The sequence below is a fragment of the Acyrthosiphon pisum genome, chromosome A1 (assembly GCF_005508785.2).
Source record: "Acyrthosiphon pisum isolate AL4f chromosome A1, pea_aphid_22Mar2018_4r6ur, whole genome shotgun sequence".
NCBI lineage: Eukaryota > Metazoa > Arthropoda > Insecta > Hemiptera > Aphididae > Acyrthosiphon > Acyrthosiphon pisum.
This window is the reverse complement of record NC_042494.1, coordinates 152,921,597-152,949,587: the sequence shown is the minus strand read 5'-3', so window position 1 is coordinate 152,949,587 and position 27,991 is coordinate 152,921,597. Positions and strand designations below refer to the sequence as shown.

The window sequence follows — 27,991 nt, the reverse complement described above, 5'->3', positions numbered from 1 at the left end:
TTATTTTTACTTCGGATACATTACTACAGATTACATTTTAATTTATTAAAAATTATAAAAAGTAAACAGCTCATATAATATTATGCATGCTAATTGTATATAAAAGATAGGTAGTTGATGAATATTAATTAGATTAAATTATTATGGTATAAATCTGTGTATACATACATATTTAACTATGGAATTGCACAAAACTTGTTATTTATATTTTCTTTACTTATAACATACTTTTTGTAGTTTATTGGAAATGAATAAAAGTGAACATTAAAATTCAAGAAAAAAATAAATTAACAATTTAACATTTTTTTTTATATTATTAGATAGGATTTATCCATTTATTAAATAAATATAATATATACTATGTATTTAGACCAAATATAAAATATTTTACTAAAATATAACATACCTAATATAAAATTGGATAAATCGTATTTTTTGCTTATCTACTATTATTTTATTATTATAATAACCACAAAAAACAAAAAGTAATATTTAAAGACACAAAAATAATGATTTTTTTTAAGCTTGAGAGCCTACAGTCTTAATATATAATATTATAATAATATCTACATAGTATATTGCATTTAGAAATCATTATAACTTTTATGAGCACTGTTCAGTGCCATTTTTATGACGATCTAGAGATAGTGGTACTTTGTGTCACATCACTGTAATCCATTGAACCTCTAAACTTTTTCCAGAAGTCCATAATAACTTTTCGCTTGGCCACAAATATAATAAATATATAAATTCCTTGTAGATCGGTAATTGCATATATAATTACCTTTTTGATCCCTTTAAATAGGAATAACTCAGATAGCATATAAAATAAAAATGGTATTCCAAAAACCAGAAATAGTTTGATGCTCATTACGAATCTGTCAAAAATTAAAAATTAAAAATTAAAAGTTATTTTATGTCAAATTAAATAATTTTTAACCAACAAATCGAAAATTGTTTAGAAGATTTATATGATCTAGTTGAAAAGACAGAAAGTTCTAACATTAAATGTATCAAACTTTTAGATTAATTAGTAATTACGTATCATATTACTTATATAATATTTGGTACTATAGTTCAAGTTAAATATGTAGATTTTTCTTTATTTTCATATTATACTAGACACTTATCAGTTATCACTTATATTTTGACTTACCTTCCAGAGATTAATGTTTACAGCAAAGTAAATTAATTTAAGTACCCCTACATTAAGTTTTAAATGACACAGTTGGGCGCATACTGCAAAAAAATTGTAAAGCTTACCAGTTTATTATAATATAATATATCCATATAGGTATTAAGTACTACAGATAAAATATAAACAGGTATCTACCTAATTAAGAAATTAATGAATTCTCGAAGTACGCCACGATTTAAATTATATTTATAGCGAAGGAGTTTTAAATAATGAATATGTTGGTACTAAAAGTACTCAACGGTTATATTAGAGATGTGCCCTTTGTGAATTGATATAACCCTTTTGTATTCTTACCTCTCTTTGTAAACAAGAAACATTTCTGTTTTTGAATTGGTTTGTCTGAATTTATTGAGTTCAGATTTAATTCTTAAACAGTGAATAGTAGTTAGTAAGAACAAAATCAAATTGGCAGTCAGCATACCACAGGTGGGTATCCAGTAGAAAATTAAATTTCCATGGTTAGAGCGTCCTGGAAAAAATATTATTTCGGTGAGGTTTTGGTTCTCAATATTCAAAGGGTTCCGGTTCCAAAACCGGTTCTTTTCGGTGAGGTTCCAGTCCCTGGTTTAAATATTGAAAATTAAATTAAACTTTTATTTTTATTTCTAGTTTAAAAGTTAAGCTACTGCAGTCTTACACCTCAGTGCATTAACGTACTGCAGCTAGTGGTGTATTATTTAAAATTGTTCCCATTTATTGATGCAAAATAATTTAAAACAACATTTTATTTTTAAAACTATGATTCAATTCTGAGAATACTTAAAAATTCTTAAATAGTGTCATTCAAATTTTTGTCACTGTGTGTATAATATAAAATGTCCACGCTGAATAACGTGTCTTAGAGTTTAGAAAATAAGTTTTCTTGGTTTTTAATGTTGGCAATTTTTGTAGGGGGAATCATATTTGCATTCACATGGAATGATTCAACTCTTATGAAAACTGATTATAGAAATTTATAAATAGTTGTGTCTTATTCTAAACAATTTTGTATTTAAAACAATAGGTATTCCTAAAATAATTGTTGCCAAATTTTTAAAATGTTAATTTTATATCACAAAAATATTTTTTAATAACATTACTTTGTGCAACAAAAATATAAAATATCGATTTCTATAATAGCTTAAAAAAAAAGTTTAAACAATTTAGTTGGAATAATATTCATGCTGTATGACGTATCGGCATATTATTTAAACAGAAAGCCACGTTTCTTAAATAAATTCTTAAATACACATTATTAATGTATATTTTTTTAAACCTTATATAGTTATATGTGATGCATACCTACTATGTAAAAGATTTTATTCTGGGCCCAGTCCAAATTCTTCCTCAACAGTCAACAGTATTTAAAGGTATAAATTTATAATATATTGACCAATAAATAAACATAATATATACCTATACCTATCGTATAAATACAATTTTCACAAATATTTTAAGATGATTCGCTAGCGGGATGTACTGTAGTTTATTATGCAAATACCTACTTGTTTAAATGCAAATATACTCGTCCACCCAATGTCATACAATATTATGAATTATGATGAGCCTGTGTTGCAACTGACATTTAAGTTTTCAACCGCCACATTTTTTTATTGGTTGTTATTATATAATTATTCATAACTCGTAAAGTAGGTATTTTATAATTCATATATTATGTTTGTTATTTAAAGATTTATTTTTCAAGAATTCGGTTAATAGTTGTTATGGTTTGTAGTTCTTATGATAAGGCTAAAGTTATTAGCAACCTTACAATAAACAAAAATATATTATTATTTAGTTTCTTTTCTTATTGGACAAATAGCACCTACATCCAGATTTCCTACTTTTCGGGTGAATTTTCTTAAAATGATCTTACTTCAGAGTTAAGAACCCTCTCCTGACAATTAGGAATACAACAAAAAAAGAATTAGCGAAATCGGTCCAGCCCTTCACGCGTGATGCCGCGTTCGTTTGAATAAGTAGTTTCGGAATTTATCCCAAACAAAAAAAAGTGACTTCATTTTATATAGTAGTATAGATATATATATAGATTATACAAGTGGGTGTATGTGAGTGTGAGTATAGGAATATACCTACAGAGGCGGATTGGGTAGTCTCGGCCTTTCGAAAAATATTTTTCTACCGGCCAATAATTTGTTATGATGTCTCAATGGCCCAATTGGCCACATATTAATATTAATAAATAATAATGACTTTATCGCAGTATATTATTATATAGCTGCCGTAAAAATTGTAATGCGGCATCGCGACACTGCGGCCATTTCATCCTACCAGCCCAAAATATTAGCAGCCTTACGAGATTTTCTCGAATGCCCGACTAACCTAACCGTCTCTAGGAATGTATGTGTATTATTGTGTATTGTGTATTAAATGTTTAATTAAATGTGCTGCACCTCAAGTAAAATCCTGGGAAAGCCTATGATTACATTATAATATTGTGGTCATAAAATATTAACATGTACACAGAGCCAATGTTTACAATATTTAAATCGGATAAATTAAAAATGTCGAAATTAATTTATTTTAAAATAATTGTCTGAACTTACCGGCAAAATAGCAATGATATTTTCCAATATCTGGTGCTAATCCCCGTAGCGTTTCGCTTTGTGAATGTTGAAATAAATAGCCAGTAGATACGAAAATACTTGAAAATCCCCAACAGTAAATATGGTACATAATGGTACGTACTGATTTTGATGTATTTCTGTTTATTGAATTGCTGTATCTAAATTAAAAATGTGTTGAAAATATTACATGCAGTTATGTGAACTGTTATAATTTGTACTTTTAGATTATAGTAGCAGCACTATATATTATAATATGGTATACTGGACAATGGTATAATGGACTATTACCTATAGGTATAATACCATAGAAGCTAGATTTTGAATTCGAAATAAAATATTTTGATTACAATTTTGCTTGTTGATATTATTTTTTTCTGATTTAAATTAAAAATGATATATTCATTTTATAATTTTATTCTTTTTATTCTCTTTATATTATTTAATTTTATTTATCGTTTTGTTGCACAATATCGATTAAATCTTTTCTGTTCCTTATTTAAATAAAGTGTAATAATGAAATATAAAAACATAATTTTTTTTTCGATTTAAAATTTCTTTAAGTTCATCGTGAGACATGGTTTCTTCGTATTCAAATTTATATACTTTGTTTAAAATATTTTATACACATCCAGCCAGCAATGCAATTGCGGAAAGAAGTTTGACCGTCTAAAACTTCTCAAAACATGCCATTGCTCAACCAAGAGTTATGAGTTATGACTGAAGACCGGCTATAAAATTTGGCCATATTGGGTATAGAAAGCAACATAGCTCAAACCATTGATTTTGATAACGTAATAAGTACATTTTAATCTACTGAAAAAGCGCGGACAATTATTGTAATGTTCTAGTTCTTTACTTTTATTTTCATGCAGGTATTATAAAATATAAATTTTATAAATGTATTATTTTTGACTTTTGCATTGGATTAGAATTTAGAACCACCATCTATATCTCTTGTGAAAATAAAATCATTGAAAACAAAAATAAAATAAATATACGTAGGTATAGAAATAAAATAATAAATATGTATAATACCTTCTTAAAACGATTTAAATATTTCAGGTAAATTTGTTAATTGAATATAAATTTTAATACGACAAATAAAAATAACAATTAATTTATAATACCTAAAGGCTACAGCTTGTAAGTAATTTTTACATTTTACTTAAAAATTTGTTATGATACAATATAATGACTCATGTAATATAGTTATATTGAATGTTGGTATCAAAATGTGATATAAATAACTAATAAGGTAAATCGCAAGAGCGACTTTGTAATACCTATAGTTGGTGGCCATTTGTAAGTAAGGCAGATCTACTGTTCTAAAATCCAGGATACCTCACTGTGTGGCTTAGAATTTTATAACACCGCATAAATATAAACATTACTGTTTTACACATTTTATTACCATATTATCTAAGAATATAATTTATATACCTTAACATCCAGTAAATATCGAAGCATATCACATTTAACCAGCAACATGTTGTCAGAGTTGAAAAGAAAGCTAAATAACCTAAAATTACACTTTAAATTAATTCAAAATACATAAACAAACAAAATAATAATTAATAGTAAAATATATAATGTGGAAGCCCAAACATATATAATAGACAAATAATAACGACAATATTTATATTAATATTGTTGTTGTTTAGTTTTTATATGCATGGGCAATTAGTTGCTTGAAGTTGCCCCCTACCCACATTGCCCTTTTTACTGTGACCAAGGATTCCTAATATTTTTAATTTGTCTTTGAAATAATATATTAAGAGCCTTCTATTAATTTTTCAAGCTTTTTCCCCAACAAATAACATTTTATTCATATTTATAGAATAAAAAACTAATAAAATTGGAAACTGAAAATGTCCGTAAACAGCTCAAAATAATATGTTTTAAATGGTATGGATTATAGAAAATGCTAATATAAATATTCAGTCAAAATTTCATGTATCTACGGTCATTTGTTTTAGAGTTACACCAAAAACCAAAGTCGATTTGATCGAAAATCGATTTTGCGTAAAAATTCCCATTTTTTCCTTAATTTTTCTTTTGTTTTTCACGTCGCTTTTGAAAACTGCTTGAACATTTTTACTTTTGACCTACCAAAGTACCAACTAGATTCACTTTCCCATCAGAAATGATACTATTAAAGAAAATCTAAGCACTTGTACTGTCTTAAACAGTGATGATAGATACAAAAAAAAAAAACATACACACACATCATCGTAAAATATTATATACATTCATCACTCCGCCCGGAATCTAAAATAACTAATAATGTTTATAATATAATATAAAGAAATTATTCCTTATACATATTAATATATTATAATTATTGGCAATCAATCAAAAGTAAGTTAAATATATTTTCAAGTAGTGTTTTTTTTTATATTTTGATTTTTTGAGAACTGTTTACGGACATTTTTCATTTTCCAATTTTTCCAAGTGTTCTTTTATTTTTTTGTGACTGTGTACATGATAAGTAGTCGAAATAATCCTTCGATTTTCAACTTCAGTATGTTGTTCGATGAGAAAGTGAATATTGTTGGTGCATTGGGGAGGTCAAAAAACCTAAACGTTTTCAAAATTGCCGGGAGATACAATATAAAAATTAAGGAAAAACGGGAATGTTTCCGCAAATTCAGTTTTCGACAAAATCGATTTTGGTTTTTGGTATAACTCTAAAACAAATGATTGTTTACATCATACATGATATTTTCACTGGTCGTTTATACTAGTATTTTCTATACGCGATAAATATTTTGATTTGTTGTGAACTGTTAACAGACATTTTTTTCTATGAATGCCAATAAAATTTTATTTTTTGTCTAAAAAAGCTGGACAATTTAATACATGGCTTCTAATATATTGTTAGAATAGCGTTTGAAAAGTATTAAAAATCCTTACTCACAGTTTTCTTTATAAGCATATTTAAAGTTCAAATCTTAAAAAAATACGAAAAAATCACGAAAATTAGCAAATTATTTTGAACTAAAAGTTCGTAAATTTTCCTCTTTTTAAATCTAAGATTTGAAAATGTAACACGAGATTTCTAAAAGTTTGTCTACTTTTATCAAAAAAAAAAAAAAAAACAGGTAAGACATACCAAATGGAATGCACAACGGGCTGTCTATGTCGTCTTGTACCAAATCATAGATCAAATCGAAGATGAAGTTCACGAGCTGACAGGCCATGTAGAACATGACGTAGTAGCCATGGGCGTTCCGGAGGTAAGGCAGTGTGACGTACACGATCAGTGTGAGCACCAGGCACACGGCAGTCAGGGTTTTAACCCAAAAAAGGAAACCGACCGGTGGTTTGGCATTCGTGCACAGGAACGCCCTCAGACCTGCGGCCTCCGGTGGCCCGTCCTTGGTGTAATACTCCAAGCAGAACTCTGTGTACGGTAAGATCCATTCGACGCCTTCGTGGAGAAGGAAAAGGTTGCCATCCGTAGTCAACATGAACCTATCGTCCATTAACCTGAAAAAACCACACGAGGGTGTGAGGTAGTACGGTAGCACCGTGTTGTTCGACAGGCCCACCGGACTTCCGCCTGCGTCTGTTTCATAGGTGGACAACGTGAATGGCACCTCGCTATAAGTCTTCGACAACACACTGTTGTGCATAGAATATAACAATATACTCGTTAGTGTCGTTAGAGTAGAGAATCCTCCAGTGCAAAGTAAAGTTAATTGCTAATGGTATTTATAATGGTAATGACAATTTCAATTGTTTTTTTTACAAGATTTAAGCCACATTTAATTGATACGTTGTCATTATTACTTAGGCCTATCTAAACAGGGAGTGTAAAGGTAGGTACCACCAGTCCGACCAAAACACCCGACTACGGAAAAATTAATTATAACTACAATTATTAAGAACAGAATACTGATAAGAAAATAGAGCTAGCTAAAATCAAAAAGAAATTATGTAATCAGTAGGTATTGAAGAATATTATATTAAAAGTATCTCATGGTGCTATATTTTGTTTTCTATCTCTCTCTGACCCACTCACGCACAACACATCTAATTTTCACCCAACAGAAACAATTCTGTAAATATAACCTATAATCTATAGACATTAAAATATATTATACCACCAGACACCCACCCCATAAATTAGGTCGGGAACTTGCCAGACTTGGACCATGTCCTCGGCACCACTGTGTATATACCTATACCTACACACACAATCAACATTTTGCCAATCAGTACAACTCCTAACCTCCGCCATCCCTTTCCCACCAAATAACCACAGCACCAGCTGCAGCCGTCGATACGCACGGTATAAGCACTATATATACCACTTTAAACTTATACATTGGACGTCGTGGACTTACTCGGAGTTGGGGTCGCCGACGAATATATATCCGGGCTGGCAGCACTTGTTGACGCACGTGTAATTGCCCCGGCCGCAGTACTGAGCGCGTGGCCGACACGTCTGGGCCACCAGCTTGTAGGACGGCGTCAGGTCGAAGCAGTAGTTCGGCGGTAACTTGATGGGCGACGGGTGCGCCTCTATCAGCCCACGCACCTCCGCGGTGGGCATGTCGACTAGCACTTCCGTGGCGTTGCAATATAGCTGCCCATGATAGTGCATATCCAACATCACATTGGCGGTTACCCTTACCTGCAGCTTATTTCGCTCCATCTTGCCCTTAAAGATTCTGCTGCAGAACCGCACTTCCGGATCGTAATGCCGTTCCATCTGACAGCACTTCCTGACCGGCACGATAATATTCTTGGAAGACGCGACTCTGCCGCCGATCGCGACAACGAGAAACGCGACGGTGGCGGTGAAATACGATCGGATGGTGTTCATTGTGTACGCACACTGTTTGGGCATGCTCACTATTGCGACTGTCGAACGCCGCCTATGTCATCCAGCAATGGAGACAATTCGACGAGTCGCCGCTGCCGACCGCCGCGCTCTTATATAATATTATAAAAATGTAATATATATATTAATAGTGGTTTTCATTGCCTAAATGTTATATTATATTATTGTGTAATGAATTACGATTATTATTTAAATAATGTAAATACAAGTTAATAAATTGTCAATATTATTATTAAATACTTATATCCGGGCGGGTTATGAACACAACAAAAACACTTCGTCGAACTCCGTTTAAAAAAACGGCTAAGTAAAAAAAAACACATATTTAAGCACTATAAAGATATGAAGATATGATATTATAAACATTATGCCAAGTAAATTTAATTGAAGTTAATTTATTTTGTTTAAATAAATTCATTATTATTGTGATTGATTATTACAACTTATACAACATATCGCTTTTAAGTTCACTTCAATATTGATATTGTTATTTGTTGTTACTCGTTGGTTCACGACAACGAATCGCACGAGACATTCAGACTCGTACAGTGACATATCGGTGATACTTTTAAGAATTCTAAACTTCCTATGCGAAAAAAAAACTAATCAGATACCTACTAGAGTTGACTTATTTTACATTAAATCGCTATGTACCTAATTGCGCCATAAACGTGGCAGGTACATGTTTTTGATCAATAAAATATTATATTTTACATTTTAGATTCTGAATGGAACGATGAATGTATTAATTTTACGATGATGTGTGTGTTTTTTTTTGTGACTGTGTACATAATAAATAGTCGAAATAATGCTTCGATTTTCAACTTCAGTATGTTGTTCGACGAGAAAGTGAATATTGTTGGTGCATTGGGGAGGTCAAAACTCCCAATAGTTTTCAAAATTGCCGGGAAATACAATATAAAAATTAAGGAAAAACGGGAATGTTTCCGCAATATAGGTTTTCGACAAAATCGATTTTGGTTTTTGGAATAAGTCTAAAACAAATGACCGTGTATACATCTTACATGACATTTTCACTGGTCGTTTATACTAGTATTTTCTATACACGATAAATATTTTGATTTATTGTGAACTGTTTTTACAGACATTTTTTCTATATGAATGTCAATAAAATTGTATTAGTTGGCTAAAAAAGCTTGAAAATTTAATACAAGACTCCTAATATATTGTTACAATGGCGTTTGAAAAGTATTAAAAATCCTTAGTCATAGTTTTCTTTATAAGCATATTTAAAGTTCAAATCTTAACAAAATACGAAAAAATCACGAAAATTAGTTAAAAATGTATAAAATGTTCAATTTGTATAGCTATAAGGATTGACATTTTAAAACCAAGTTCCACGTAAATAGGTTATACAGGTTATATATTACATATTATGCAAAATTCTTTTAATAAGCATTTAAAGTTTGAATTTTGACAAAATGCATAAAATTCAAAATTTAATAATTATTTTATAATTAAAAATGTATAAAATTTTCAACTTTTATGGCTAAGGATTGAAAATTAACACAAGGTTTTATGTTAACACCATAATATGTCATATATAAATTACTTAATTCACAATATTATCATTAAATATACCTAGTAATTTCATAGGCTGATACTGACCGTTTTCGCTCAGAATCGTTTTTCTTATACAATGATATTACCTATATCATTGAATTCAAATTTAACAGCATCCATTACAGTGACCCACTTGTAACCTACTGTACATTAGTAGCGACATCCGCTTACCTACTTTTTTATTTCATATTGTACTGTCTGTTAATTTTTTTTAGGTATGTGACCTATTCTATTTTCTGTTTAAAACTATATCTTAAACAAGATCATTTGTTTGAGTTTTAATCAATTAAAAACAGTGCTTTTAACAGTATAAAATTTAAAAAAACTTAGTTTTAATTTTATATATTATGTTCTTAATATATGCCAATATAACGTGTACTAGTATAATACAGGCGTGGAGCCAAGGGGAGGGGGGGCTAAGGGGCTTTAGCCTCTTCTTTGGACGTATATATACTATTATAATAATATATTACTTTTAGACCCTTAGACTAGAACTTAGGTACTTAAGATATTTCAAAAAGTAAGAAAGACTTCATACAAAATAAGTAATTAAGTACATTTTTTTGTACTTTAGCCCCCCCCCCCCTTTTTCATTTCTAGATCCACGCCTGGTATAATATGTTTATTTAATACCTAGTTATTTTAAATCTTAAAAGTATTTGAAATGTATTTTAAATATTTTCTGAATGGATGTCTTATGTGTGCATTATATTATGTATATGTATATTAACTATTAAGGAAAAACATTTTTAATTCGTTAATTTATTCAATAAAATTAAAATAAATTAAAATGAAGGATAAATATAGTTATTTATTATGTAACACTTTAACTTTTTATCTGAAGGATATCTATTCCTATTTATTAATTACTATTAATAATAATAAATTTAAAAAAATATTATATTCACTTGGATTTTACACTGTTTTATTTATTATTATAATCAACGCCAAAGCCTTTTTAAAATATAGCATAATAGAAACAATAAATACAATGGTAAAAGATAAAAACAGTTAACAACTTATGAAACACTATATTTATATTAACTTAACTTAAACTAATCTGAAAAACTTAATACAAAAGAGAAAAAATAAAAGTGAGCTTCTGTCGTTCGTACTAGAATCGCTATATTATTTAAACATAATATGTATATTTTATTCGTTTTAAACAATGAACAATACGTTAAAAACAAATTTTTTAAATTCATGCTTTAAACATAACAACCTTGGCTTTCTAAATATATCGCTTATTAATATATTATAAATTATAATAAATTATGATAATGTTAAATCTAATATTGTATCGATCAAAAACACGTACCTACCACATTTATGGTGCAAGTAAGTACATAGAGATTTAATGTGAAATAAGTCAACGCTTGTATCTGATAAACTTTTGTTTTCGTCATAGAAAGTTTAGAATTCTTACAAGTATCCCCGATATGTATGTGTCCGAGTTTGCATGTCTCGTGCGATTCGTTCCCGTGAATCAACGACTAACGACAATATCAATATTGAAGTGAACTTAAAATCGATACGTTGTATAAATTGTAACAATCATTCACAATAATAACGATGTCTACGGTTTTTGTTAGAAATGTTTATGTTATTATCACGAGATTTCTCGAGAGCGACCTAATATATTGTTACAATAACGTTTGAAAAATATTAAAAATACTTAGTCACAGTTTTGTTTTTAACTATTAAGAATTATAAAACAATTAATTTTGACTTTTTTTGTAAGATTATATTTCTTGAAAATAGATTTTGAAAATTGCAATTTTTTGAAGCACTGAACCTTTGTTGTAATACAATTTATATCATAATACAGTAGGTTAGTATTAGTACTCGAATATTGTATATCAGGTGTTTTTAACTTGATTGAGAAACAAAATACAAATGTTCAGACCAAGGGAATCAAATATTGATAATAATAATTGAGGGAAAATGCAAAATGTACTATGGTCAAAATATTGATTTTTCAGGAGAAGCGATTTTCTGTATCTTAAGGAGGTCGGATCCGGTTCCTTTTTTTGGATCAAAAACATGCCTTACAGGCAGGGATCGAAACCAGTTTAACTGGTTTTTTGGAAAACCGGTTAAAACCGCGATTTTCTCATTTCTGAACACCGGAACTGGAACCGGAACCAAATGCTTTAAAACACCGGTTAAAAAACCGTTACTGAAACCTAGGACCTTAAAAAACCGTTTTCAAAACCCAAACCGAAACCATAGAATTGAAAAACCGTTCTTGTACCGATCTTGAAAAACCGATTAAAATTTGAAACTCATATCGGTTTCTTTGAATTTCATAAAGTTAATTATATTATTTGTAATTCTAGTATTTTTATACGAAGAAATTATTATGTTCGGATTTATTGATAAAAATCCCGATGCAATTACTGAGTATTACGAAATATTAATATATATTATATTATTACTAAACGTATGATTCAAAATTGCAAATACAAATAATATAGTGTGATGTTATTGTAATAAACAATTAAATATTAATGTAATCGAATAATGATCTCAACCATAATATAACAACATAATATTATGTCGAATGCAAAAGTAGGCATGACTGAATGAGGCACCTAAACTAGGTATGAAATATTCAAGTTAATAACACGAAATTAGTTCTGCTGAACGTAAATTTGCTATATCGTATATTGTACACTAATTATACAAAGTAGCCATATTTCAAGGCTTTAGACTTGGCCCTTATAATAGTTAATAGATAATAGAAATCGAGTCTACAGTAATTAGACAGGAAAATAAAATGGACATTTTTAAAACCGTTCAAAAACCAAAACCGAAAATTTTCTAAAACCGTTCTTTAAACCGATAAAATATTTGAAAAACCTTTTTTGAAACCGAAACCAAAACCAAAAAATTTTAAAAACCGATCTTAAAACCTAAACCAAAACCAGAACATTTAGAAACCCGTTCTCAAAAACTAAACCGTAACCATTAAAATTTGAAACGGTTTCGATCCCTGCTTACAGGAAAAACTCTCACGCCCTGTAGAATAGGTCGGTTCAAGTCTTCAAAGCCCGATTTTGAAAACTATAATTATAGAAGCTGGAATATGCATATTTTGAATAATGCACAATAAGTTCTTTTTCAAACATATTTTTCTACAATATATAAAGTAAAATAAAAATTTAAGATTTGATCCGATGACCTGCAAAAAAAATGACAAAAATCTGACAGAACAACGAGGCGTGAGAATTTCTTCTGAAGAAGCATTTTTGTTCATAAAAATAATCCTTCGATAATAGTCATCAAAACCAATCACTGACTTGTGCATGCGCGTGTATAATTATCTTTATCTGCACGAGTAATAAATACTATAGGTAATAGTAATAATTACTGTAATTATTATAGCTCACACCCGCTAATATCGATTTACATACTCACACACATGCACGTTCTGCGCGAGGCCAATACGACATGTGAAATGAATTGCCTACATTTTACTCCTTAATAAATGACCGGCACCGACACCCTTAACTTTTCTAATAAAAACAAACTATTTATAAATAGAAAAATAATTTTGAAGAACATTTTTTTTTAAATTATTTAATAATATATCATTTATATTTAAAACGATTCAAATGTGTTAAATATTCTAGAGTTATATATTCAATTTAATTTCAAACTTAATTAACATTTTTAAAATTAAATATTAATACGTTTTGGATTAACTATTATACTTATTACTTCCCTGTATATAGGTACATCTACAACACGGGTAATATTGAGTTTTGACATAAATATTTTTTGTCATGAAAACGAAATAGATTGAATTAGTGAAATTTAATAAAATTAAAAACATAATAAATTAACTTACTGCATAAAATTAAAAATTAATTCGTTAATTTCCCGTTAATTAAAAAAAGAAATGTATTAAGTAAGTTAACAGTTAGGTTACTTAATGAAAATCTAAAAGTAACTAGTTATGTTAAAAAGTTAAATTAAAATTAAGTTTTTAACTTACCTCTGATTTTACAACTCGTTAATAGCCTTGCCTCCGCCTGAATACTGGTTTGATAAAATAATAGGTTTGATAAATAAAAAGGTTAATGAAAAAGTGTAATGTACTAATGTATTTATATCGTACACGCCACATGGTGTATTATATAAATGTAAACGATTAATATTATTTGAATTCCTTATAAAGTTATTCGCAATTTACAATAGGCGGTGCTGGGCACGCTGGCACCGCCCATTTACCGTTTTGAGTTGTAATCCAGGACTATCGTTTGTGCTCCGTCTCCGTCTATGCTAGTTTGTGCAGAAATTCTCTTCGTTTGTGCTCGATTCCTTCCAAAGTTATAAGAAATTTACCTTGAGCAGTGCCAGGGACATACTAAATATAAACATTGAATATCAGATATACAAACAAACACCTTTCGTTTGTGTTGGTTTGTGCTGCAATTCCCTTCTTTTGTGCTACATTTGTGAAGTTTGACCAACTCAATACTGCAATTGTTTTAAAATCAATGTCATTATTTTACAAGTTTAAAATTTTACATTTTTAGAAATATTGTCAATAAAATTAATAAGCTACTTGTTTTGCTGGTACTGCCATGATTAATGAGTAAGTACCTGTAAATGAGTTTGATTCTGTGAAGACGTATAAGAACAACTAGCAAGAAATTCCTAAAATATATCTTCACTATTATTTGTTTGTTCATTAATTTCTTCAATGCTGGCTTTATTATTAACATTACATCCAGCTAAAACCATACATAAATTCTGATCCTAAAAAATAAAAATTTAAGCAAAATTATATTGTAAACGACGACTATAATCCAAAATACAAACATAAATATGTATAGATAATAATATAAGGAATGTACCTATATATAATTTTAAATATTTATACTAATATAATACCTAGCTAGTGTAAAGTGTTTAAGTAAAAGTATTAAAATACTTTTTTAAGTATCGAATATATATTCAAATATTTTGAGCATGAAGTATTTTCAATATTTTTAGATTCTGAGTGGAACGATGAATGTATTGATTTTACAATGATGTGTGTTTTTTAATTTTTTTAATTTTTTTAAATTTTTTATTTTTGTGTCTGTCATCACGGTTTGAAGCATAAAAATGCTTCGATTTTCTTCAATAGTATCTTGTTTGATGGGAAAGTGAATCTAGTTGGTGCATTCGGGAGGTCAAAATTTGAAATTTCCAATAGTTTTCAAAAGTACCGCGAAAAACAAAAGAAAAATTAAGGAAAAACGGGAATTTTTACGCAAAAGCTGTTTTCGAGAAAATCGATTTGTGTTTTTGGTGTAACTTTAAAACAAATAAATGTAGATACATGAAATTTTCACTGGTTGTTTATATTTCCATTTTCTATACAATATGATAACATTTTCAAAGTATTTTGATTTGTTTTGAACTGTTTGAGGACATTTTCAGTTTCTAATTTTATTAGTTTTTTTTTTCTATGAAAGTCAATAAAACTTTATTTGTCGAGTAAAAATACTTGAAAAATTAACACATGGTACCTACTATATTGTTACAATGACATTTGAAAAATATTAAAAATCCAAAGTCACAGTTTTTTTTTATTAGCATTTAAAGTTCAAAAATTAAGAAAATATGTAAAAATCACGAAAATTAGCAAATTATTTCGAGTTAAGAATTCGTAAAAATTTTTCTTTTTAAATCTATGATTTGAAAATGTATTACAAGATTCCACATAATCACATAATGTCTACCTTTATCAAAAAAATAATGTCTACAAGCAAATCAAATTAAATTTTTATGAGTGTTTGAAATTCATATTTTTACAACATTTGATATTCGCTCGATTTCTCTTGTGACGATTTTCTTATTTTATTGTAATTAAAAAACGAATGACTGTAGATACTTGAAAATTTCGCTGAATGTTTATATTAGAATTTTCTATACACGATAAAAATTTGAAAATCGGTTATTTAATTATTTTAACGGGCACCGTATTGCTGGTTATTATCGGTTATATCTCATCAATCGGTTATAAATTTATAATATCTAGTATTCTAGTCTGTGATTTTGGTCGAAGTTTATTCTGGTGATTACAGCTGTTTTATTTATCAGTAACCGGTTTTTGGTATCCCGCTTTTTACAAATCTAAAATGTTGTCCTGATTTTAATGAATATCTTTAATATATCTTTAATATTATATTATTAATTAGTGTTCACTAGAATACGTTCTATGGTTAACTACTATCAAACCACGAACTAAGATAGTACTATCTTAGTTCGTGTATCAAACCAGAGAATAGATAGTATTGTTGTGGTATAATCACGATTTAAGATAGTACTATCTTAAATCGTGTGTATAATATGCAGACCGTGATGAGATCTATCTCAAAAATCAAAATATTATATTTTTATAGTGCCTTTTGTTATAGAATTAATAAATTGATCAATCCATCTAGTCCATCTAGGTAATAACTAATAACTACTATGTATGACATTTTTTTGTACCGGTACCATCGAGATAAAGTATAAGTCTCGATTACCGGTACTCAGCACCACGCCAGCACGGTTATTTACTAGCACTTAACAACTGACGTCTTGCAAGTCTCAAAATTTCAGTGATTTCAAGTTCAACTGTTGTTTTTGAAGTACAAATCAAAATGGTTTTATTTTCATTTGTCATGTCATAAATTTTGAAACACTCGCTTTTGGATTTCACACAGGTGCAATGTAATATGTTTGTGTTATACATAAAATTAATATAATATATTAATTTTAATATGAGCGACAAAAAACTGAAGGTAAATATCATCTTATTGATTATAATAAAAATAAAAAATATGTTACCTGTAGCTTTGTGTTGTAGGGTCTTCGAAGAGATCCGGCGTTGTATCGATCCAAGGTTTGGCGTCTTGCGGCTTACAGTCGATTGTCTATTGTGGTCCTGCAGTATGTCTTCAATGCACTGATTCCAGATCATAAAGCTCAGGGAGTGTTCATATCGCCGGGCCTTCATGACAAAGATGATACCAGTATTGGCCGTACCGTAACTCATATCCTGGGTGGTTTCCTCCGTTGGGACGCTCAATACTTCCATCATATCTATCAATATGGCTATACATATGAAAATACATTGGCTTTTTTCCCGCTTTATCCCAATGTCTTACGGCTGTTAACAGCAATTTTTCCTGGTCATCCAAACACTATGTTCCTCATTGCAGGAGTATTCCTCAACAATATCGTATTTGTATTCACTGCATTGGTGTTATTCAATTTGACTTTACGCATACATAAAAACACAGAAATGGCGTATAATTCAACAGTCCTGTTTTGTTTCAATCCTGCTAGTGTTTTCTTCTCAGCTCCCTATTCAGAATCACTGTTCGCTTTTACAACATTTTATGGTATGTATCATAATGCATGTGAAAGTATTTGGAAGTCATCGTTATTTTTTGGTTTCTCAGTGTTGAACAGGTCCAACGGACTACTAAATGTTGGCTTTTTGTTATATACTATTGTTGAATCGGTCGTCAAGAAAAGAAAAATATCATTCAAATGCCTTATTGGTGTATGTTTTGTTTTTGCATGTTTCTGTTTGTTCCAACTCTATGGATATAATAAATTCTGCACTCTGCAAGAACACACATTGGATCCCAAAGTTATTAACTATGCTATTACAAACAACCTAATAACACCAAACAACATTAGTGTGCCAATGTGGTGTGGTAAGCGCTTACCATACTCTTATGTTCAAGAAAAATATTGGAAAAATATGGGTTTCTTAAGTTATTTCAAATTCAAACAGATTCCTAATTTTCTATTGGCTTTGCCTTGTGTTTTTCTACTGTTAAATTTTGGTTTTGAATATTTTCGTAACAATAATATCATTTATTTGGGTCTTAGAAATCGAGATAAATCAGATTTTGTATATGTCGTCCATTCAACATTTTTAACCATTTTTTGTTTGTTTTGTATACACGTTCAAGTGACCACTAGAATGTTAGCGTCTTCTAGTCCAGTGTTTTATTGGGCTTGTGCGAATTATTACAAATGTCCACTAAATTTCAATAAAATAACATACAGCCGTATAACCTATGATTTTAAATCTAAATTTGTTACATTGTACTTTTTTACATATTTTATTGTTGGCACAGCGTTTTTTGTGAACTTTTTACCATTCACATAGCAGACAAATGTTATCATTCGTTATTTTTAGGTATCATTTTTATGAAACAAATATACATGATATTTAACTAAAAAATGTAAGCTGTAAAATTAATTAAAGTGTAAAAATATAGGTCATTTAATTGTATGAGTTCTATTTGAAAAGAACAAATGTTATTACAAGTGTTAATTATTATAGGTATATATTTTAATTGTTAAAACTCAAATTATAATATTTTACCATGTTATACTAGAAATTTATTTTTTATTCTGCATTGTTATTTGATTTGGGAATGTTTTTTTATTATATTTTTTATTTGTTCAATAGATTGATACATATTTTATGATGAAATAATAAAGACTTAAATTAAGACTGATATTTAATAATATTTTGTATTAATTAAACTACTAAAATAAACTATTTATTAAATTCTGAATTAGTAATTCAAAATACATAAAAACTTAAAACATTCTGAAGAGTAGAGAAAGTTAATATTATTTGAAATAAAATAAGGTACAAAAATTGTTCCTGACTGTTAGATTGTAATTTGTAATGTTGTCATTATATAATTTTTGTATAAATTTGCTAGTTATTTTTCGAGCTAAAATAATGATTCTAAATGTAAAAATTGTTCTTGATTGGTAAAAATAATCACAAATTAAAAATAAATATAAAAGATTCAATTTTAGTTAGTTATATTTTACGTTAATATTTAGATAAGTTGTCAAACTCGACCGATGAGTTAAATTTTTTTTAATTGAAACAAATATTTATACTAGAGCCAAATCAATGCATGATCAATATTCAAGTATTTTGAATGGATATTATTTGTGGCACAGATTCACAGCTGTCTATAATAGTATAATATTATTATAATGTATTTGTACTTAAACAATAATCATATTATGTCAACAGCTGCTACTGTGATCACTGATTTGAATGAAGTACTTGAAAATAATTCTGGATCACCTTAACACCAGCAGCTGTTGACATTCTTTACCAAATCCGTGGTATTTTGTATTAATCACGATTATAGAGATCTTTGTACTTCAATTCTTTACAGCCTTTGTATTGTTATTGAACACATTACACAATGGGTAATTTTAAAACCTACAAAGTTTAAAATAGGTCATCATAATATCATATGACTTAAAATATTGAATTTTTTTATTGTACAAAGCGTAAATTCGTAAACATGTACATAGACCTATTATATAGGTCTATGATCATGTACTATTAGAATACATAGTATTCTACGGTACATGTTCACATCACCTTGATAACAATCTTAGTTCGTGATAACACTTATCGTGGACTTGGAACGATATTTTTTCAACGATAAGAAGTATATATTTTAAAAAAATAAGAGCTATGAACTTCCTGGCTACATTTTTTACATAAAGTTACGTTGTTACGACTTCGAGATAGTACTAAACTACTAAAGTGTTGTATTAGTATAAAATTAATTTAAGCCAAAGACCGCTGGTCGTACAAATCTGTTAACACCAGACAAACTACAAAATATTCTTTTTCATATTTTCATAATGATATCTGCAAGATTTAATAAATTACTCAGAAATTGTAGTTCGCTGTACAAGAAAAATCAAATTCGTCATGCTATGATAGAGGTATAATATTATGATAAATAAATATGTAATAATTCAGGGCGAATCACCAAGCATGCTAACCCCCCTTTATCTTCAATAATGCAGTTATTTAAAATGTGATTTTTGGCATTTTTAAATAATATATTTAATTACCCACCAAATAATTTACAGTAAAAAAGGGGGTTCTTATTTAAAAAACTTAAGTTTTCATCAGTAGTACAAAAAAATTTAATAATTTGAAAAAATTGTCTGAGTACCTACGAGACTACCTATATTTAAAAATTCTAAAAATCAGAATTTGAATAAATTATTTATTAAAGAAACAAATGTGGGTGACTATGCTTGGTAGATCATTGTGTATATAAATAATATATAAAAATAATATAAATACAATATTATATTATGATAAATATTTTATTTCAATTAACCAAATAATTTTCTTAATGTTTAAGTTTGTTAATGATCATGCCACTGTACCTACTAGATAATTAAAAATGTTGATTATTATTTATTATTAGTTAATAGTTAATACACTATTGTGTTTTGAGCACTTTCAGTGTTGAATTTACCAATTTTGAACTTGTAGACCAAACTTTACATGACATTATTAGTTTTTTGTGACTTGTTTACCTACAAATTATAATTGTATTAGGTATAATCAATTGATATTAATTCATCAATATTTATAGACTTATCCAATAACCAGTACCTAAGTATCCCAATATTTAAACATTAAAATTTTTTGAAATTTTTATGCATATAAGCCTCGATTATAAGCTTTGCATGCAAATATTAAATTGTTTTTTTAAATTAGTTTTGTGAAAGACAGCATTCACACCTATAGCCTGAAAATTAAAATGATGTTGGGTATATTGTAATTAATTGAATAGGTAGTTTATTAAAAAAAAAATTATATTACATATTGTATGAAGTTTAAATCACATTTTTATTTACAGAAGCAAACCAAAATCAAAATTAATAATATTGAAATTAATTATTTAAAAGTTGGAAATGGTCCACAGACCTTGTTGTTATTGCCAGGAGCATTAGGTACCTTGGCCATATTAAGTATTTTAGGGTTAATTTTCATAACTACAATAATATTAAACATCATGCATATAATAGATACATAATAAACTTTATGAATGTTATTTAGGTTCAATATTTACTGATTTTAAGCCACAAATTGAAACTCTTAATCGTGAAAAATATACAATAGTTGCATGGGATCCACCAGGTTATGGTTTTAGTCGACCACCAGACAGAGATTTTTCGCCAGGATTTTTTTATCGTGACGCTGACTATGCCATTTCACTTATGAAAGTATTTACATTTTTCCACTTGCGTCCTTAATGTTTTTCTAATCTTAATGTTGGTCTTCTTAGTCATTGCAAATTGATAAATATTCACTGCTGGGTTGGAGCGATGGTGGGATCACTGCACTTATAATGGCATCCAAAGCTGTTGACAGCGTGGAAAAACTCATAGTTTGGGGTAGCAATGCGTATGTTACTGAAAAAGATATTGAATTATACGAGAAAATACGAGATGTCCAAAAATGGTCCCCACGCATGAGACAACCGTTTATTGATTTGTATGGCGAAAAGTATTTTTCAGATACTTGGAATGCTTGGGTAAATTCATTTCAAATAATACTTAAAGAAAACGGAGGGGACATTTGTCGAGAAGCGCTGTCTAAAATCGATGCGCCTACTCTCATTTTACACGGTGCTCAAGACCCTTTAGTGCCTATGGAGCATCCGGTTCATTTACACAAAAAAATAAAATATGGATCGTAAGTTATTACATACCTACTTAATATTAGTTTTGATGAAAAAACTCCTTCACAATTATATTTTTGGAAATTATAGTAGCATAATAATAGATTCAATTTAATAAAGGAGTACAACAAATAACAACATAGTGAATGATTTATTTGATAATATTATTGATTTTTCTATGATTCTAAATAATTATAATAATAATATTAAAGGAATATAACTAAATAAAAAATTCATGCAATTTTAGAAATTAAACTTCCTATATCATATGTGTGATAATACATAAGTCAATTACTAAAAAAAAGGTGGGCAAGTGGGTGTCACTCTGCTGTAAAGTAGGTTACAAGTAGATCACTGTAATGGATTGTATTAAATTTGAATTCAATCATCAATGATATAATAATATCATTGTATACGAAAACGATTTTGAGCGAAGACTGCCATTCAGTCTATGATATTACTAATTATTTTTGATGATATTATTGTGAGAATAAATTTATTTGGAACCTTGTTTTAAATTGTCAATCCTTAGCTATAAAAGTTATACATTAAATTATATACATAATTAAATAACTAAATTAAATAATTATTGTATACATAATTAAATAACATAATATAAAATTTTAGTATATAATTTAAGTTTTGTCAAAATTTGTACTTTAAATGATTATAAAAATATGCCTAAATTTTCCTTCATTTTAAACTGCTATAGTAACAATATATTATGACCTTTGTATTACATTTTCACGCTTTTTCACCCAACAAATAACCTTTTAATGACTATTAAAGAAAAAAAACTAAAGAAATTTATAATGTCCGTAAACAGCTCAAAAAAATTCAAAATATTTTGAAAATGTTATCAAGTATAGGAATTGATAAAATAAACACATGGTGTAAATTTCAACTTTCGAGCATCTATAAACTATAGTTTTTCGTTTTTGAATTACAACAAAATAAGAAAATCGCAACGTGTAAAATCTAGTGAATATCCAATATTCTAAAAATTAGAAAATTGAAAACTCATAAAAATTATTTTGACATATCGGTAGACATTTTTTTAAAGTTTAGGTAGACAAACTTTTGAGGAATCATGTATTAAATTTTCAAATCTTATTTAAAAAAAAAATTTTTTATGAATTTCTAACTCAAAATAATTTGCACGTTTTCGTGAATTTTACGTATTTTGTCAAAATTTAAATGTATCTAAAAAAACATTGTGACTATGTATTTTGTGCCATTATAAGTTATAACAATATATTGGGAGTCTTGTATTAACTTTTCAAGCTTTTTGACCCAACGAATAATTTTTAAATGCCCGTAAACAGCTCAAAACATCACTTTTGTACAATTTTTACACATGTTTTATAAATGTGTGGCCGCCCCTTACATAATATTGTCTCCATTCGTGTGTTGCAGGCTTGAAATCTATCCGGAAGGTAAACACAACATCCACCTAAGGTACGCCGAACTGTTCAATTCGGCGGTAGACGATTTCCTGGCCGAAGACTTGTAGAGGAGATCGCAAGACTTGTCGAAATAAAAATAAACTTAGTTTCAAAAAAATAATAGTACCTATTAAAATCGTAGCAGTGGGGGGTGCTAGCCAATATAGCCGATGCAAACGCAGTTCTAAATCGTATAAGGAGGCAAAAAATAATATAATATGACCGAACCTGCTGTGGCGTGGGACGCGCGACCGAAATCCCTGCAAGAATTGACGTTGAGCGACAAGGCGTGGCGTTACCAGGGCGAGGGCAACGCCAACGTGGTTTTGTCGGTGCCCGCCGACGGGACAGTGGTGCGGGTGATGAAAGAGGGTGATGGCGGCGGCGCTGAAGTTACGGAGGCCGCGGCGGCCGAAACGCTATCCGTGCGGTTGCGCTTTTGCGACGCCGTCAGACGTACATTCTTCGACGGCGGCAGCCGCCACGTAGACGTGCCCGTACCGATGCGCGTGTCCTCCGAAGAGTTGCGCGAAATCGACCGGGTCATCAGGCCGCACAGGCCGCCGAGCCGGCGGCACAAGGGCCTCGAATTGGCCGGGTGTCTGGTGGCCGTGTGCCCGGACTACACGGCGCTGCCACCGCCGGACGTGCCGGGCGCCTGGTGCGTCGAGATCAAACCCAAACAGGGATGGGTGCACGAGGATGACGTCGCGGCGGGCGGGGTGCGGACAAAGTGTCCGTTCTGCGCGCACCAGTACCTGAAGCTGTTCCGGGGCGACATCCAGAGGCCGAGCGGGTACTGTCCGCTGGACATGTTCTCGGGCCGCCGCGAACGGGTTCGGCGGGCCGTCCGCTCACTGCTCCGGGACCCGCAGAACAATCTGAAAATGTTCCTGGACGGCAACCCGCTCGCGGCCCCGGACGACGGTTTCGGAGCCGCGGCGGGGGAGGCGCTCGGGTCAGTCCGGCGGTTTTGCGCATTGGTCGCGGGCGCACTGCTCGGCGACTTCGAGGGCGGCCAGGACGCCCCGGCGGACGGACGTGACGGTTCGGAGGACGACAGAGAGGAGGAGAAAGAGGAGCACCGTAGCGCCGCTTCGGGGGCTGTGCCGCCGGCGTCGTGCGACTTCGCGGGCGCGGTCCCGATGCCCCGGCACTGCGTCCTGCACGAGATCCTGACGATGCAACAGATGCAAACTACCGGTTTCGCGGCCGTGTGTTCCGAATACGACGGACGGCACCCACGCGATCCGCAGTTCGGCCACGTCGACCGCCTGCGGCCGAACGACGACGGCGCCGCCGCCTGGACCCCGGTGGACGGATATCTGGTGGCCGCCACGGCACGGGACTGTTCCGTGTACGTCACGTTCCGCGGTCGTCCCGGGAGTTCGTCAAACGCGATACGCGTCAAGGTGTCCGACTTGGACCCGAAACCGTTGTCGACCGTTGACAAGCACAGGAAGCGCGACGCAAACATTTCGTTGGCCTGCCGACAATATTCGGTCGAGTAGTGGCATGTCGTGGCCCTAGCTTCGGTGGGACGGGAAGTGGGCGTTGAAAGTGCGACTGAGACGTATTACTTCCTTTTCAATTACAACTAAATTATACCTACGTTACAATTACAAATATATTTTACTCGTTGATATATAATATATAATATTGTTTATATTTAACGAACAAATTAAATAAATTCCGATATAGTCTCGAAATAACGTTGTAGTTATTGCAGAGATACGCTGTTATGGTATTATATTTAATAAATTTTATAATGAAGTATTTATTATAGTTATTAACTTGTTGCATCGATAAAGTTCCGATTCCTATCATTACTTACTTCGGTTTGAAAGACCGGAAGACAAACCATGCAATTCCGTTTACATTATCATTTACATGCCAAATAGAAAAGGGAATGGATAACTATTAACTCCTACGAAAATGGGTGGATCCGGAACTCCTATACATATAGAAATGCATATTATGCGCGGGAAGTGTTTATGATGTTGTACAAGCTTTTATATTAAATGAAAAAAAGTTTGGAAAAAAAATAATTCCATAGATATATTGACATATTGACTATTGTAGAGTGTGTAGTTATGCAGAATCGCCCTTGATTGCGGGTGTTAAAATGAAGGTACTCTTTTTAAATATGTTTATATTTAATATGTTTTAAATTATGTATTTTTTTTTGGATTAATATCACAGAATATTTGCAAAATTAAACATGAAATTAATTGATATTTATCTATAGATAAAAATGTATTTTTTTTATCTTTATCTAGAGAACATTAATTAGTATAACTATCTTTAACTAGATAAATTATTAGTTATCTATTCCCGACACTGCTTACGTGTACTGCAGTACCTACTGCTGCGTCGTGGTCGTTGTTGACGTGTGTTATTGCTGACTGGCGTACCTATACGTCATGACAAAATATATATTATAATATTAAATAAAACATAATAATATATTATATTTTGTCATGGGCGTATTTACATTGTGCTCGCACACAATCCTTTGTCTACTGCTGCTTCGTTATCGTCGTCGTCAGCATTTTCTGATAAAAACATAATTTCCTATTTCGTCATATATCATGTGGCGAATACCCACTAATAAATCCATCGCTATTATCAATTGTGACAGTGTTCGAAACGCTCACTAAAAAAAATGAATTCGTGCACGTTCTGCAGTGCTTCAAAAAGGAACTCGTTCACGTTCAATTTCATATTTTTTTTCAAATGAACACGTTCACGTCCTTTGAAAATATACGAGTTCATTTCGTCGTTAATTTATTTAATTTAATTTTTATGTATCGTTTAAATACGAATACAAAATCGTGGAAATCATATTATTGTTGTTTTAGGCGTGCCCACTGGAATTTCATGTATTTTATTTTAATACCATTCGAAATATATTATACATCACAGTGGCATATACAAGGGGGGTGTTTGGTGGATATGACACCCCCCTTGAGCCGTATCATATATTACATTATTATTACATATATATTAGTTATTACAATATACATATTATTATATATAATAAAATAGGAACATAGGTATAAAAACTAAATCGTAAATACAATATGAAATATAAAATAATGCACAATACTAATTACATAATATATATATACAGGTTAACAATATCGCGATTGCGGCGGTAATTGCGGTATCGCGATATACGTTTTCATAAATCATGTAGATATAATAATTTCTCAACTCCAAAGTATAAGAAGTAATTGTGATGTAGAATTTCATAAGTATTTTGAAGAATTTACAGAGAGATCAAAGAAAATTGATTTTGAAATTGACATTCCAAGAATGGTCAAACGACAAATGCATCGATCAAACTATCATACAGATAATCCTGAAAAATATTTTAAAATAAGCGTATTCCTTCCATTTCTGGACATTTAGTGCAACAATTAAATGACCCTATTTATAAACCACAAAACTATTATAGCTGGCTTTTATTTTCTCATTTCTAATAAAAATTATAATTCACAGGCTATCAAGATTTAGTGAGTTTTTATTCTGATGATATTGATCAGGAGGTTATGGAACCAGAGGTAAGGTTATGGACTTACACATTTGGAAAACTAAGCATAAAAAGTGTTCTTGACGCCCTTGATAACTGCAATAAATACCTATTTCCAAATGTTTTTAAACTTCTTCAAATATTTGCAACATTGCCTGTCACATCATGTGAACCTGAAAGAAGTTTTTCTACATTAAAACGAATAAAAACTTATCTTAGAAATTCTATTGGCCAGTTTAGACTTAATGGATTAGCATCTTTAAATATTCATCGTGAAGTCGAAGTAACAGTAGAAGAAGTAGTACAAAAATTGTCATTCAATCAAAAACGACGAACGGATTTTATTTTATAATATATTGTTTTTTTCATTATTATCTATTGATAATACCATACAGACATTATGTATACATAATTAATTAATTAAAATAAAAGTTTTAGTTTGTACGTATTAACGTATTATATATAATATTTAATGTTTATAATTAACACCCCCCCCCCCTTCAGAAAATCCTAGCTACGCCACTGATACATCATAATAGTATATATTATCAATCAATATTTATTAAATAATAAATAAATTTGAACGTCTTAATAATCGTTCAAATTCATTAAATATATAAACGTCGTTTACGTTCTATTTGAATAACAAAGTGACGTTCACCTATTGTTCACTAAAATATATGAACTTCATGAACGACGTTCTTTCCAAACAAAGTCAAGTGATATAATAAAATACGTAGGTATTTGGAGATATTATTTTTGTTTAGAAAATTTATCTTATTTTTAAACAATTTGCTATTCTTGCACGGTTGCACCAAAAATTAACATATTGTGATGAAATAAATAATGCAATTGTTAACATGTTGCCAGTGCAAGTAAAGACGTTTTTAAGTTTAAACAAAATGTCAAAAGACTGTGACCATTTTCTGTTTCCTAGAATTTATAGATAGTTTACATATAAGTGGCTTACCTTCATACAGTTTGGTATTAAAACAATAAAGTACTATCGCAAATCGCAATAGTGTAAGTGTAATACTCTTGAGAAATTTAAATGTAGTGTCCGATCTGGGATCGAATGAATGGTACAACATTTATTGTACGAAATATGTACGACCATTCTTTAGGCTTAGAATCAGAGTCGGACTGGCCCGGACCGCTAGTACGCAATTGCGGACAGAGCCCCGGCTTCTTTGTGGTAATTGGGGGGGGGCCCTAATTTTGTACCTATTCAGTGGCGGTTTTACGGGGGGTATCTTTTCACCCCCCCTCATATACT

The 27,991-nt window shown here is 30.5% G+C and overlaps 3 protein-coding genes across 7 annotated transcripts; 2 read left to right on the top strand and 1 right to left on the bottom strand.

The window, feature by feature from the left end:
• Window positions 1-477: 477 nt before the first annotated feature.
• Window positions 478-14,346, bottom strand: LOC100169236 (G-protein coupled receptor Mth). Of its 3 annotated transcripts, none has more exons than XM_008191767.3 (7): window positions 14,199-14,346; window positions 8,115-8,705; window positions 6,878-7,254; window positions 5,206-5,284; window positions 3,745-3,923; window positions 1,493-1,667; window positions 478-878 (listed from the first exon to the last, which is right to left on the bottom strand). In XM_008191767.3, exons 2-7 carry the CDS (start codon window positions 8,618-8,620, stop codon window positions 629-631), a joined length of 1,566 nt encoding a protein of 521 aa, XP_008189989.1. In that variant the 5' UTR covers window positions 8,621-8,705; window positions 14,199-14,346; the 3' UTR covers window positions 478-628. The 3 variants fall into 3 exon arrangements, with proteins under 3 accessions (XP_008189989.1, XP_029344472.1, XP_008189986.1); XM_029488612.1 differs by having other exon boundaries at window positions 6,878-7,389; window positions 14,199-14,345; XM_008191764.3 differs by lacking the exon at window positions 14,199-14,346 and having other exon boundaries at window positions 6,878-7,389; window positions 8,115-8,713.
• Window positions 14,347-16,546: 2,200 nt separating this feature from the next.
• On the top strand, window positions 16,547-18,733 carry LOC100167190 (GPI mannosyltransferase 2). Of its 2 annotated transcripts, XM_008191756.3 has the most exons (3): window positions 16,547-16,830; window positions 16,906-16,983; window positions 17,049-18,733. In XM_008191756.3, exons 2-3 carry the CDS (start codon window positions 16,963-16,965, stop codon window positions 18,366-18,368), a joined length of 1,341 nt encoding a protein of 446 aa, XP_008189978.1. In that variant the 5' UTR covers window positions 16,547-16,830; window positions 16,906-16,962; the 3' UTR covers window positions 18,369-18,733. The 2 variants fall into 2 exon arrangements, with proteins under 2 accessions (XP_008189978.1, XP_001947389.1); XM_001947354.5 differs by having other exon boundaries at window positions 16,548-16,983.
• A 902-nt stretch (window positions 18,734-19,635) lies between these two features.
• On the top strand, window positions 19,636-24,956 carry LOC100165157 (valacyclovir hydrolase). 2 transcript variants are annotated; one of them, XM_001947395.5, is made up of 5 exons: window positions 19,636-19,975; window positions 20,911-21,004; window positions 21,111-21,277; window positions 21,340-21,749; window positions 23,152-23,394. In XM_001947395.5, exons 1-5 carry the CDS (start codon window positions 19,892-19,894, stop codon window positions 23,246-23,248), a joined length of 852 nt encoding a protein of 283 aa, XP_001947430.2. In that variant the 5' UTR covers window positions 19,636-19,891; the 3' UTR covers window positions 23,249-23,394. The 2 variants fall into 2 exon arrangements, with proteins under 2 accessions (XP_001947430.2, XP_029344471.1); XM_029488611.1 differs by lacking the exons at window positions 20,911-21,004; window positions 21,111-21,277; window positions 21,340-21,749 and having other exon boundaries at window positions 19,637-19,975; window positions 23,152-24,956.
• Window positions 24,957-27,991: the final 3,035 nt, after the last annotated feature.

Bases quoted from the DNA above. Each gene is read 5' to 3' on its own strand.
- LOC100167190 (XM_008191756.3), top strand. From the start codon at position 16,963: ATGAGCGACAAAAAACTGAAG. The intron at 16,984-17,048 runs GTAAATATCATC...TTTGTGTTGTAG, and splicing joins TGAGCGACAAAAAACTGAAG to GGTCTTCGAAGAGATCCGGC.
- LOC100165157 (XM_029488611.1), top strand. From the start codon at position 23,399: ATGACCGAACCTGCTGTGGCGTGGGACGCGCGACCGAAATCCCTGCAA.
- LOC100169236 (XM_029488612.1), bottom strand. From the start codon at position 8,620: ATGCCCAAACAGTGTGCGTACACAATGAACACCATCCGATCGTATTTC. The intron at 5,285-6,877 runs GTATGTCTTACC...GTGTAATTTTAG, and splicing joins CCCGTTGTGCATTCCATTTG to GTTATTTAGCTTTCTTTTCA. The intron at 1,668-3,744 runs GTAAGTTCAGAC...TATTTTTTCCAG, and splicing joins ATATCATTGCTATTTTGCCG to GACGCTCTAACCATGGAAAT.